Here is a 14,014-nt window from a genome sequence, read left to right as displayed (position 1 = left end):
GTAGTTCTGTGTTGTAATCCAGTTCAAGTTGGAGTCAGGTGCTGGACACAGGAAAGAACAACACTCAAAAGTTAGAGTTGCAAAGATAAAGGATGCTGAAAGAAGAAAGGTAAGGGAACAAGAATACAGGCCTGAGTTCGGTCATCTGCTCTTCTGGTTAATTTCTTCCTCCTTATACTGTCATTGTCTTGAAGGCGGTCTGCAAGCTTTCTACTCAGACAAGCCCTGCAGGATGGAAGAAGTCTTCCATTAAGGAGAGAAATGTGTGCTTTCCTAATTCATCAGCAGGTTTGCAAGACTGCTTGCTTTACTTCTAGCCACCTGTATTTTTTTTTTCATTAGAGATAGTCTGCTGTTGAAACTTTTTTGCCTTATAAGTTTTCCATGTCTTGATGGATAGTAGAAAACTAGAGCAGCTTGGCTGATCAGTTTTTCTTTGACGGGCCCTGCATTATAAAGCTCCTTTAAAAAAAAAAAATATATATATATATATATATACACATATATATATATATATATATATATATATATATATATATATATATATATATATTCTTTTGAAAAAAAGATTGAATTTGGTGATTAAGAGAAATTCTCTCCTCTACCTTTTGTCAGTTTCCTCTGAGATTTCTAAGTTTTTATTTTTAGTTATCTTTATGTTGACCAGGTTAGTAACCTCTTTTCAGAGGAAACACAAGCGGCTATTTATTCTGCTAGGGAAAATTTAGCAACGGCATTAGGAAACTTCCCCTTACTCTTTTTGATAAGTCCCTTGGAGGATCCACCTGCGCTACCACCAACTCAGGTGGATGGGGCCTTGGTTTACTCTCTCATCTGAAGGGTGACACACTCAAAAGTGCATCCCCCCATGTTGCAATGCAATGTCTGCAGTCCATCTTCCTTATCTAATCTGGGAAGAGAACCCACAGTTTGCTGCACCAAAGGAGATGTGTTACCTATTGCTCCACTGACACTTTTGTGTCATATAGGTTTGTCTTATAAGGAGGTACTATTCCTTATAGCAATAATCTTTACCAGACAGATGGTCAAGATCTGTATCATTTTACAAGATATCTGTATCCTGCCTTTTTTTGGAGCATGCATTGCTTTAAGTACTAGTCCTGTTTTCTTATACAGGTGTTACTGGAGGTCTATACTAACTGATCTTCTCAAGTTCATATTAATTTGTCGAACACTCAAAAGAGTGAATGCTCTTTTATCAACCGGTAATACACGAAACCACAAAAACTCAAATGGCCGGAACAGAGATTTTTTCCCTGGGGAAAAAAAAAACGCTGTTCCAGACATTCAACTTTTTGTGGTTTCATCAACTAGCTGTCGATCAAAGTACGTTCACTCTTTTGAGTGTTCAGCAAGCTAATAGGAACCCTGTCTTCTCTACTTTGTCTTCCTTACAGGGGTTTCTTTGAATAAGGGAGAGCCCCCCCCCCCCACACACACACACACTAGCTGAATATCCCTAACAAGTTTGCTTCTACTACTTAAACATGAATAATATGCACAAATCAGCCCAATTTACCTGCTGTGGTTCTTTGAAACAGAAGCAGAAGACATGCCAGTACTGTTCAGCAGGTGGCTAGTTGTATTGTTTTTAACATCATACTGTGTGCACGCCTCACAGCAAGAGGTTTTCCATTTCAATTCTCGGCTGCAGCGCCTTCTGTGTGGAGTCTGCATGTTCTCCCCATGGTCAAGTGACGTTTAAAGACATGCAGGTAGGTGCGTGCATGAATGGATGTGCCTTCTTTGAAGGTTAGGCATCGGGCTGGCACCTTGGCACCGTAAAAATCCACTGCTAATCATTATTTATTTATTTATTTATTTGCAGTTGGTTTACCAGGATAGTCCATTGGGCCAAGATGAACCCGTTTTCAATGGAGTCCCGGGGAAAAAAGCTCCAAAAACAAGCAAGGTTACAATAGGTTTTAGATTACAATTTTTACAAATGTCACAGACTAGAGCAAAACATTACAAATAGTACAGACTAGTGAAGAACATTACAGATGATACAGGCTAAAAAAGGAACATTACAGTATAAATACTGAGAAGCCATTACATCTTAGGAAGCTTGCACTTAAGAGGTACATTCTAATACATTCTTTGTAAATAGCTTAGTAAGTACAAGGGAAGGATGTATGAGTTAGGAGAGAAAGTAAAAAGGAAATTGCCAGTATAAAGAGGGGGAGAGAAAATGGCAACACCTAACCGGGAAAAGCCGAAAGACGTTAGTTTTACTGTGTGCACATAATCTGTTATAAAAAGGCACTTTGCTAGATGTGATAGGCAGTACTTTTTTTAAAAGGACACCTACTGCAGACATTTTAGTAACAGACACCGATAGTTCATCCATATACTAAAAACCATAGTTCACATCTCACTGCAGATTTAGGGTGTTTGGCACCATGTCCGTACATAGGGAGTGGTAGTACATAAAGGAGGGACTGTAAGCATAGCCTCCTCAATTCAGAATCACTGCATTTCACATGCCTTATGCCTGGCACGAAGGATATGACATCAAATCCCCTATGTATACTAGAGCTGAGATTTGGGGCTACTGGTCAATCGCTCTTTTTCCCATTGTCTTTATGCTCAGCATGGTAAATGGAAGTCCTAGATAAGTTACATGGCAAATCACTGACATCAGCTTTCAACTGTTTTGTCCAGCTGCCTGTGGGAGGTTTGTCGTTTGGCCATGTGTCCTGAAAATCAAGCAAAGCTCTACTTTTAGGATTTAGTTGCAAGGCAGCCTATCCCTGACAGTCTATTGCTTTACATATCTGTCTCATTCTGTTGTCATTTTTCTGTGTGTATTTTTTTTTTCAGTTTTGTAGATTATTTTGGGCCTACTTAGCAAGCCTTTTCACAGATAACTGAAGCCAACAAAATACCCTTCATTGACAACTGAAATCTAAAAAATACCCTACACTGACAACTGAAACCTACAAAATACCCTACACTGACACTTACAACTGAAACCTACAAAATACCCTACACTGACAACTGAAACCTACAAAATACTGAAACAATCCTGAATTCATACAGAACAATCATGTTAAAATGAATAATAATGCAGTGGTAGGATGCATGTCTGTCTCGTCTTTCTCTACATACTCTGTTGGGGGTTGTGCCCGCACAACATCCCTGTTACTTCAATATTGCCACACTGAGGCCACTCTTCCAAAGACAAGAGAGTACTTGTTTTGTGCTGTAAACCTAATTTGCTTTCTGGATGGTAGTGTGACCTCAGAGTTAAGTTAGGGCAGGGGTTCATGGAAGCTTCTTCCCCAATCCCTTCCCTTCTCCAATGGGAGTGGTCCAATCTACCTAGATGCAGACCCTTGCTTGGTACAAATGGAATGTTCTTTGCATAATTTTGAGAAACCTTAGAACTGGAGGGATCTGAGCGATAGGATAGGAAAAAAAGGTTTAGGATACTTTTTTCATTACATTTTACCATAGTGTGTCTCTAAAATGGTGCAAAATATGAAATCTAAAGTGCCATTCTTGGTCTGTCATTTCACACTTTGTAGATCTGAACGTCTGAAAGAGAGTTGCAGAGCATATGATTATACACTGTTCCAAACCCTTCTGCTTACATTTCAGTCAAATGTGGACTTTTTTACTGCACTTATTTGTTGATTTTGAGTAATTCCTTTGACTAATTGGTTCTGCATTGTTGACATGATCTTAACGTTGTATTGCATTCTATTTTATACTGCAGGAGAGCACAGAGATTTAATGCTATTTGCTACATTCTGTAATTCAGGTCTGACTCCCCTGTTGCCAAACAGGGCCCTGATTTCAGCCGTGTATAAAGGCAGTTGTGCACAATGAAGTTACTCAATGAACAAATACATTTTTTTTACGGAGAGACCGTTGATATATATGTATAATTGCCCTTTTAGTGCTCATCAGGAATGTGATGAATTAATGTTATTCTGACTTGTAAATGAGGTTGTAAACCATTGCTTTCTCTAGATAGTGAGAAAATACGGTTTGGTTACTTCTGATAGCTCTGCTTTATCAGATGCTTAATGAGATAATGTCTACGTGTGAACCATTTGTTCCATTTCCTGGCTTTGTACAGTTGCACCAAACTTCATATAAAAGGTGAGTTTGTGAAATTCTTGTGCAGAAAATTTGAGTTTGGCGATGACATTTTATAAGTTATATGTTTAATTCACACAGTATTCAGGAGCAATCTTTTTTAATTGTTTTTCTCAAGCTGAGCTACCTCCGATCTTGCTAGCGAAAATACTGTATTTACGTAACTTTATGCTAACTGTGTCAGATGATTCAGCACAGTAGCCCCATATTTTGGACTTCACACATCACCTCTGACCAACTTCCCCATGTCTTGATGTTATATGCAGTTTTCTCTGGATGCTGGCATAGTCAAGAAAAGTAGAAAAATATTTGAAAAATTGTAATAACAGATGTCAAGGTTTGTGGTTTGCTAACATAATGAGCAAATTGAAAAGGGTCTAGTAGGTAGCCTCTGATTTATAGCTCCTGTTAAATGTCTGTGATAAATGGTTCCCAAAGTCTTGAGTGACTTGAGAGCAGAGCTGATCTCAAGTGTCAGTGTGTAATCCAACATGTACATGTATTTGTCCCCAGGAGTAAAAAAAAATCATTCAGCCATAGACAGATGCTTTTCTGTGGGAAACTGGAATATCTTTCACCCCAGTGTTGCTTCACAAGGGCTATGTTACATAGCAGGAGAGGGAATAAAATCAGAGAGGAAGTCTGAAACAGGAAATCTGTAAATAATGCCTTGGTTCATCCTATTTCCTCATCACTCATTGTAACGGCATTAACATTAGCCTGAACCAGGGCCAGACATGTAATTGTCAAATATCATTGCTTGAGGGAATTTATGATTACTAGTAGGGATTGTAGCCAAATCCTGCAGAGAAAGAGAGTCTGATCCCAGCTCTGGATCTCCAGGATGAAGACAGCAGCTTACATACAGTGTTTGACATGAGTTTATTTCTCTTCACAGCTTCTTGTCACTCTTCATCACTGCAGCTGAAGAGCAGCCGCCAGAAATGCCTTCCTTAGCCAATTATTACTTCCCTTATCTTTCTGAGCGGGCTTTGGCATCTCTGCTGGAGGCCAGATGCATTTTCTGTATCAACAGACAAAGCTCAGGCTGCATTCCTAAGCTGTGGTCCTTGTAAGGCCATAGCACCAGCAGTAACAAAGGACCTGCTTCTGTCCACATTCCCATGCTCTTGTGTATAGCCTGACCAGCTTGGTATTCAAAAGATGCCAAACAGCCAGAAGAATTGGGGTTTATGTTTCCTTTCAGGCTTTCATAAACACATTACTGATCTGGGGGCCTTTCCTTCCCATTGCATTAAGAAACTGTAGCAAATTTGAATAAGGGTTTTACATAGAAAAGCTTAATATTTTGTATCCTTTTAATTTGGTCATCAGTAATATATTTGTATCACACATTGGACAACTACTAAACTGTGCTGTGAATGAGCAGATCTTTGTAATGACGAGCCAGAAAGTTTGTATATGATTTACACATGCAGATTGTAACCCCAACCCCCCCTCCTTGTGCAGAAAAAAAAAAAAAAAAAAGAATAGTTTCCACTTAGTGGTACATCAAAAGCATTTCTTAGCTGACCGACAGTACAATGACACATTCAAGCCAGTAGTCTGTACCCAGAGACTTGAGCCGTCATTTTATTCAAAGCACCATAATGTAGTCTGGAATTTCTTCTTTATTCTGAAATGCTTTTATAGTTAGAGAATTCCAAACAGCTCAGACCCTGTCAATCACTGCTTGCTTTTTTTTGAGCAGCTGTTTGAATTTCTCTAAGTTTTAAAGTCCACTAAAATCTATAGATGCAAGGTACAAATGCTACAGTGCTTGGTGTAATCCAGATCTGTATGTCATGTGCAACAAAAAAATGTCAATATGCATTCAAAATAACATAGTTTCAACTTAATGATTGTTTTTTTTTTAATATGTAATTCTGACCTCACCATCTTGGCTATAGTTGTTTTACGGGAACACTGTTAAGACTTTCATAGTTTTTAACTTAGAGGTTCAGTGACAGCACATATGCATATGGTTTTGATACACAGGTATTAATACAAATTTGTAGATCTGTGATGTATAGACAATTTTCTCTGTATTTTGATTGTAGAAATAAAAATGAAATGTTGGAGCTGCATTCTGTGAGGTGGCCTATATTCTGTTTTTAAGATGATCAAAGAGTCGGATAACATTAAAATATTAGACAAGTAATATTGTATACCTTTCTTATGTAGCTCACATTTCACAGATGCCTTTGTTATACTGCTCTTTACTTCATGTATACTTATTTTCAAGGGTTTGATTTCCAGCAGATGGATATGGAACATTCACTTCCTGTAAAAAAAAATGCTAGTAGGTTAACTATGTGAATGTAGATGTGGTACCGCTTCTGAAGAGCTCATTTGTGTATGGCAGCTTGTGTTAACAATGACATGTAAATGAAAAGGATTCCTTTGGTAAGTTATTTTGCTCTGCTAAATAGCTATGCAGGTCATTTGCAGTTAGAATGATTTCTATGAATGAGTTTCAAAGTGTGCAAATAACGGTAACCTGACACTCTTGATATTGTCTCTGCTCCTATCTGCAAAGGCTTACCATTTCTCTGTCAAGCCAAAATCCTGATGATATGGTCAGAAAATCTGTGGAATATTTTGTTTTTTTTTTTTGGCATCAGAATTGTCATATTTAAATTAAGGCATATGCGATAAAATATTTGCAGTGGTTAAAATTAAGATATTTCCTATTTATTTGGAAATTTAAGCAGTGAAGAAAAATATGTAAAATATGCATCATTGACTAAAAAAAAAAATTGACCTCAAACAATGCGTATGCTGATGCAAGGAACCTGGAGCATGCAAATAAAAACATTGTTTATGCTGGGGGAGGCCCCGGCCCCCACACCCACACCCCATGCTGATTATATGTACCAAATATGAGATCACTAAGGGCAAGTTCCCCAACCCCAGTATTATACTGATATTCCACCACTGTCAAAAGCTTTCCTGTTAGTCAAACTGGACAGGTAGGAAAGCTGGCGATATTTGTAACAGTTAACCAACATAAGGGGAACCATATGTAGTGTTTGTGCATGTATAATTTATAGACATATATATTCCCTTGGAGTCATGAATTCATAGTTACTGTTGCTCTAATGGTGTTAATAATGTTGCTTTCTTATGCTGCAGATTCCATGCTGCTGTTAGCGGAAAGGCTAGATGGTCCTTTTAATATTGAATCAGTTATGGATCCAATTGATGTGAAAATCTCAGACGCCATTATGAACATGCAGGAAAACAGCATGCAAGTGACACAAAAGGTAACTCAATAATCAGGATAAGAATGTCTTATGCTTAGTGTAAGAAATTGAAGATATTGGTAACTTAATTTTATGTACCATTCTAATATTCCTCATAACCATAAGGCTGGGAAAAATCCTGCTATTACTTGTCACTATAGTTAAGTAACTGTTAAAAGTATAGGTTCATGAGGCAAGGACAACAGAGGTTTCAGATTTTAGTGGAACCTAAAAAATGTACCAGAAAGGTCTGTTTGGTGATTATTAGGTAAGACTGTGTAGCATCAGAGTAATCATGACTTAAGGCCCGTCTTTATTGCTCTTATTGTTCATTGCTGGTTAGGTTTTGGGTTTAGCAGTGACAGTGAATTTTATCCATCTGGCAGCAGTCGCAACATTATTGTCAGGTGAGGATCCACTTTATAGAAAGGTGTGGTAGTAGATTAATAGTAGTGACAGAACGGTCAAATCGAAACCTTTAAATATAGTATCCCTCTACTTTATAAGGGGTGTGTGTGCATATATTTTATTATTATCATCACAGAAGCAAAGTCGCATTATTTGTGGCATCACTGATGAGTTAGTATTACATGACAGGATATGAACTACCACTCTGACTTTTGTCTAACCATACTTTGCTGGAGCAAGTTAATGTGTTGCTGACATTTGTTTATAGTCATTGACTGTATGTATACCCTTCCATCTAAGACAAAAATGTATTCTATCAAAATAGTTACTCTTATTTAGATATCCTGCTATCCTTTTTAACGAGTACTATTTATGGAAAGTTCACCTGTACCTTAAGACAGTAATCTGAATCTCTTGCACAAATTTCCACAGATTTAGTGTTCTTGTCATTCGTAGCACATATAGTGCACAAGTGTCTCTGCTGTACTGGAGACAGTTATGAGCACCGTATGCTTGACCTTAATACCTTCTTCTTTATACTGTAGTGTATGTTTTTCATCTTTCAGAAACTGAACCAGATATCTAGAATCCACATCTCTCACAGAAATAGAGCAAATATTGGAAGAGTTTGCAGGGAGAATACATTTCACTGTCTGTACAAGAGTATGTATATAGGTTCTTAGGTGTGTACTTGGCTAATGGCCCTGGAGCCTTTACAAACCTACCCCATAGGATTACCCTGGCATCGTGCCACCCGACCTTAGTTCCCAGTGCCTTTGTTGAGTAGAGCCACTGCAGTGATCCCCGGGGTGAATTTTCTATTTCTCTTCCACTCATCAAGATTTCTCTTGAAAAAGGCCAGTAAGGTGCTCTGTTTGACATGTATGGGAAGTCTGTTCTATAGCATGGGCAGTCTCTCGATTATAAACCTGTCCCCCCAGCATGTTCTGTTGCTTGTGGTAATGAGGTTGTGGTCTCTGGAGTGTGTGGTGTGGAGGGATTGGAATTTCTTTAGATGTAGCTTTTCTAACAGAGCTGGGTCAGGCATGGCTTTGTAAGTCAAGCAGAGATCACCTCTAAGTAGGCAATATGAGAAAGAATATAGTTGGAGTTTTTTTGAGTCTGTCCATATAGGACAACTGTTTAAGGACAACTGTTTAAGGTCTAGGATCATCTTTGTGAGGTCCTTTTGTGGCCTCTCCAGTTGTTGCAGGTGTCTAGTGAGGTACATGCTAAATGGGGCATTGTACTCGATGATTGGCCTAATGAGGGAAGAGTAGAGGGAGACAATGACCTCTTTCTTCCTGGATCCAAAACCCCTAGTAATGAGATGTGCCACATAGAAGGACTTTCTGACAACAGTGGCAATGGGGTGGTCAAAAGAGAGGTTGTTGTCAACCTGTGTACCCAGATCTCTTATAACGCCTTCTGTGGTCAGTGGACTACCATCAATGTGGTAATTCATGGGAACCGAGTTTTTCCCCAAAGAGGATGATGACACATTTTTTGACATTAAGCTTAAGGCCATGGTTCTGACACCAGTCATTGGTCTCAGTTAGGCCTTTTTGCAAGATGTCACCATCACTTGGGGTTAATAATAGCTCCCAACTTGCAATCATCTGTGAACTTTGTCAGCCAGACTCCCTCTGTGTTGGCCTGGACTTCAGAGAAGTAGATACCTAACAGGAGAGGGCCCAGGACCGAACCCTGTGGGATTCCACTTCTGACTGGTCATCAGTCTGACTTGGAGTCAGCTACTTTCACATTGTGGGTTCTATCTGTGAGCCAGTTGGCAACCCACCTAGTGATATAAGAGTTGATGCCTAGCTTATTGAATTTTTCTATGATTCCTGTGTGGGGAATGGTCTCAAAGGCCTTGGCCAGATAAAGGGAGGCTGTATGAACCACCTTGCCCATATCCACAGCTCTGGTGACTGACTCAAAGAAGTCAACCAGGTTGAGCAGACATGATCTACCCTTCACAAAACCAAACTGTGTGCTATCCAGAATTTGGAGATTCCTTATATCCTTATTTATTAGGTCCATGATGATGCATTCCACAGCTTTGCATATCAGACTCATCAGGCTAATGGGATGATAGTTCCCAAGGTCTGTAGTTACTCCTCCTTTGTGGAGAGGGATGACTAGCAGTGTGCCGTTTGGTAGGGACAAAGTCTGAGGTGAGGCTGTGATTGAACAGAGCACATAGGTGAGGTGCCATTTCACTCTGTAGTTCATGTAGAACACAGCCAGGGATATTGTCAGATCCCATAGAAGCTGTATTCTTGGCCTTGGACAATGCTGATGTTCTTTGTTTTTCAATGTTGCAGTCATCACATTTGGGTTATCTGCTTGCAGTAGCTCTCAGTCAGCATGCTTATCAAAGTCTTGGGTCCTGTGTGTGTTGCTGTCTCATCTTCCATGACGTCAGGTAGTCAGGGGTATAAAGCATGCAGCTGATGTCACTACATCAGTCTTTCTTGCCGTGCGGTGCCCGAAGCAGAAGCAGTTCGTAAGTGCTGGTCGGCCGACTCCTGAAATTTTCATTTTTGAATTTCAGAACTGAAGTCTTCAACTAAGCTAAGTACCCCATTGGGGAAACTTTTTCTTGCTCCAAACCGAAGTCAATAAAAGTTAACAATTGTACTTCTTGAGGAAAGCAAATACCTCATAAAGATTTTCATTCATATTGCATTCCTTGCTTTAGGCCCAGACCACGACATACCTCGCTGTCGGTTTTGTACCTTATTCAAACCTCGAACAATTCGTTGGTTTATTTACGCTTCTAAATATTTTGGTACTCAGTTCAATTAACCAAAAATGGCTTCAGTAAGCCACCCGACTAATAACATTCCAAAAAAAAAAATACAAAGATAAAGACAGAGACAGACCACCTCGGTCCAAAGCTGCCGATGAAGCTTCTCCTAAGCTAGTCTCCAGTTCGCCAGTACTCAGTGAGGTGCTTTCGCAGCCCATGATACCCACTACTTCAGATTCGCAGGCCTCTACTGAGACCCATTCAGAGTCCAGTATGTCATGAGATGCTTCAACTGTGGAACCTGCAGATGTCTCTACCTTGGATGGGTCCGGAGCCACTGTGCAGGCACCGGCTTCTGAGGGTGTATTCAGGCCTACTGACTTGCATATTAAACCAATGCCATCTTCTTCTTCAAGGCATAAAACTTGATCTATGCCTAGAAAACCGATGCCCAGACCACATGGTCAGGCCCCTATGCCTAAAAAACAAATGATAAGAATGGCTGAAGACCTTATTTCTCTAATCAGGGAAAGCCATCCTTCCCCCTCTCAGAGACCTAGGACTGATTTTCTTTCTGATTCTTCTGATCAGGACTCTGAAATTTCTGTTTACACTGACCAGGATTTACCCTTATCTACCTATAAGGATTCCGATGCAGAGGACTCCATTCCCTCTGCTTCCCCTCCAGAGGATTTCTCTTTTGGTGAAACCTTACATACTCTTATGGAGCATTTTCGCTGGAAAAGCCAGGATTACTCTTGACTCCAAAAAGAGGCTAAGGGATTTCTTACTCCTGCCCCAACACAGGCCTTTGGCTATCCCTCCTGTACTGGACATTGTTGATGATGCCTTCTCGGAATCTTGCCTGGCCCCTGACTCTTTACCTCCTGCTCCCAGAAAACCTGATAGGTATTACAAGGTTCCTGAATCTCACAAGTTCCTCTTTAAAAATCCTACTGCTGATCCTGAGACCATTTCACAGGGACCCAAGGGCATTAAGGCTACTACTGCCAAAAATCCTACCCCTCTGATAGAGATTCCAGGGTGCTGGATAGATGGGGCAAGAAGGTATACACTTCTGCTACCTTGGCCATTAGGGCCTTAAACTGCCAGTTTCATATGTTAAAGTATCAGCAGCATATTACTGGATAGCTTAAACAGAAAATGATGATGATTCCAGACTTTGCTGAAAGTAAAGATTTACAGGATTTAATGCATTCTGTTGAGCAAGATGGAAAACATACTTTGCATTGTGGTTTTGATTCATTAGAGGCATCTTGCAGGGCTGCTGTCACTGGGTCTGTACTTAGAAGGCATGCTTGGCTTAAGGAGCAATCATTGCCAGATCATGTTAAAGCTAAATTGCTGGATGCTCCCTTAAACCAAGACCGCCTGTTTGGCAACAAAGCAGTAGTAGTACTTAAAAAGATGGAGGAAAAGGCTAAATCTATGCAAACTGTTAAAGATTTCCTGCAAGTACAGCCTCCCAGATTTAGTAGGCATTGCCCTCTAAGAATTGGTCCTTTCCTGCCTCTTCCAGGACTTGTCAGCCTAAACCCAGAACCAGCAGAACACCCAGGCTTCAGTCCCAAGGTACTCACAAGACTAAGCAGTGGGGGGCTCCCACTTCCAAAGCAGGGAGTAGTAAGACCCCCCCCCCCTATGGTAAACTGTCTCAATGACTTAACTTTAATCTTTCCAAGCCCTGTACAACTGACTGTTCCTTTAGGGGGGGAAAGATTTCCCTGCAGGCAAAAAAGTGAGAACTCATTACCCAAGACAAATGGGTTTTAAATGTAGTTTCACAGGGATACAGATTCCACTTTCACTCCTTACCAACCCCAAACGGTTGGCCAAATCTACCCCCAAATCAGTGGACAGAGGCAACTCTCTTTTAAGTATCAGGGTTATTCAACCTGTCCCAGAAGAAGAACGGGGGCAAAGTTTCTACTCAAGACTTTTCCTGGTACCCAGAAAAGACAATTCCTGGCGTCCTATCCTGGACCTGCCTATCCTAAACACATTTTTTGGTAATCCCAAACTTCAGGATGCTAACACTTCATCAGCTGCTTCCTATGCTAGGCAAAGATGCCTGGTTGGCAACACTGGATTTAAAGGAAGCCTACCTGCACATCCCAATAAGGGAATCTTGCAGAAGATGCCTACGCTTTAAAGCAGGCTACATGCACTATCAGTTCTCTGCACTGCCCTTTGGCTTATCTACTGCACCCAGGGTATTCACAAAGTGCCTAGCTCCAGTCATTGCAATTTGCAGGCAAAGAAATATTCAAATATACCCATACCTGGACGATTGTCTAATTCAGGCAGAAAGCCAGGACATACTATTAAAACATCTGGCATTTGTAAAGAAATTGCTAACTTCTCTGGGGTACACCATAAACGAAAAGAAATCACATCTTGTACCCTGCCAACAAATTGTATTCCTGGAAGCAATCTTGAATACAACTTCCCAGATGGCCTACCTCATGCCAGAGAAACAAGATGATGTCCTTCAAGGATGCATCTGCAGTCATAACATATGGGTTGTCCTGCCTCAGGCAGCCCTTCGGTCGGCCGGATTCCAAAGTCTGGGTCTGGCCTCGGCTGATGTCGCATCTTCCCCAACGTCACAGCTGCTGGGATATAAAGGCATCAGCCGACGCCATTTTCCTCAGTCTTTCTTGCCGCGCGGTGCCCAAAGCAGAAGCTGTTCGCAAGTGCCGGTCGGTCAGATCCAGAGATTCAGCTACCGAAGACTTCTAAAAATCTAAGTACCCCGTTGGGGACTCTTTCTTGCCTCAGCCGATGTCAGACAAAGTAAATAATTGTTTAACTTGTGGGAAACAAATACCTCATAAGGATTTCCATTCCTACTGCCTTCCTTGCTTAGGCCCAGATCACGACGTATCAGCCTGTTTAGCCTGTGCCTCCTTCAACCGACGGACTCTTAGACGTCGGTCGGAGTTTGCAGAAGAGTTTTTTGGATCCGCTTTTGCATATAAAATGCCGTCGGAGACTCCGACTACGCATTTAGCCAAAAAACGCAAGGAAAAAGACCGACACTCACGGCCCGCGGTTTCGGCTGAAACCACGGTTAGGCCTACCGTGAGCGTCTCTGTTTCGGCTGAAACCGAGGCCTTGGTTCTTCCTTCTGCCGAAGTCATACCTCCGACAACCGAGGCCAGCGAGGCCCCGGCCGAGTCGGCTATAGAAATCCCTACCAAAGAAGCAAGCGCACGAGAATTGTCCGACACCATTCCTTTTGACATTTCAACTCCTGCACGTGGGGCAGCTAGGTCCCCTGCTTCTATGTCTATTAAGGCTTTCTCCAGGGCTAAAGCAGCTAAAATTACTAAAGCTTTACCTGCAAAATCAACCTCACAGAGACCTTCCTCAAGTACCCAGATTCTCAGTCTTGCTGAGGACCTTATTTCTCTGATTAGGGGTTCCCAACCTCACCCAGACAGGGCCTCCC

General features: G+C 41.0%; 1 protein-coding gene across 2 annotated transcripts in view; it reads left to right on the top strand.

The window, feature by feature from the left end:
- GPC4 (glypican 4) overlaps positions 1-14,014 on the top strand; it is a 1,151,560-nt gene that overhangs the window by 1,026,479 nt on the left and 111,067 nt on the right. For both annotated transcript variants that reach the window (XM_044057505.1, XM_044057506.1), the window contains exon 5: positions 7,264-7,394. In XM_044057505.1, coding sequence (XP_043913440.1) covers positions 7,264-7,394 — 131 coding nt within the window. The remainder of the gene's footprint in view (positions 1-7,263; positions 7,395-14,014) is intronic.

Source organism: Protopterus annectens, chromosome 15.part0, assembly GCF_019279795.1.
Source record: "Protopterus annectens isolate FY-2018-M chromosome 15.part0, PAN1.0, whole genome shotgun sequence".
NCBI classification, from domain to species: domain Eukaryota; kingdom Metazoa; phylum Chordata; order Ceratodontiformes; family Protopteridae; genus Protopterus; species Protopterus annectens.
Note: the sequence above shows the minus strand (reverse complement) of the source record. Positions and strands in the feature narration are given on the sequence as shown.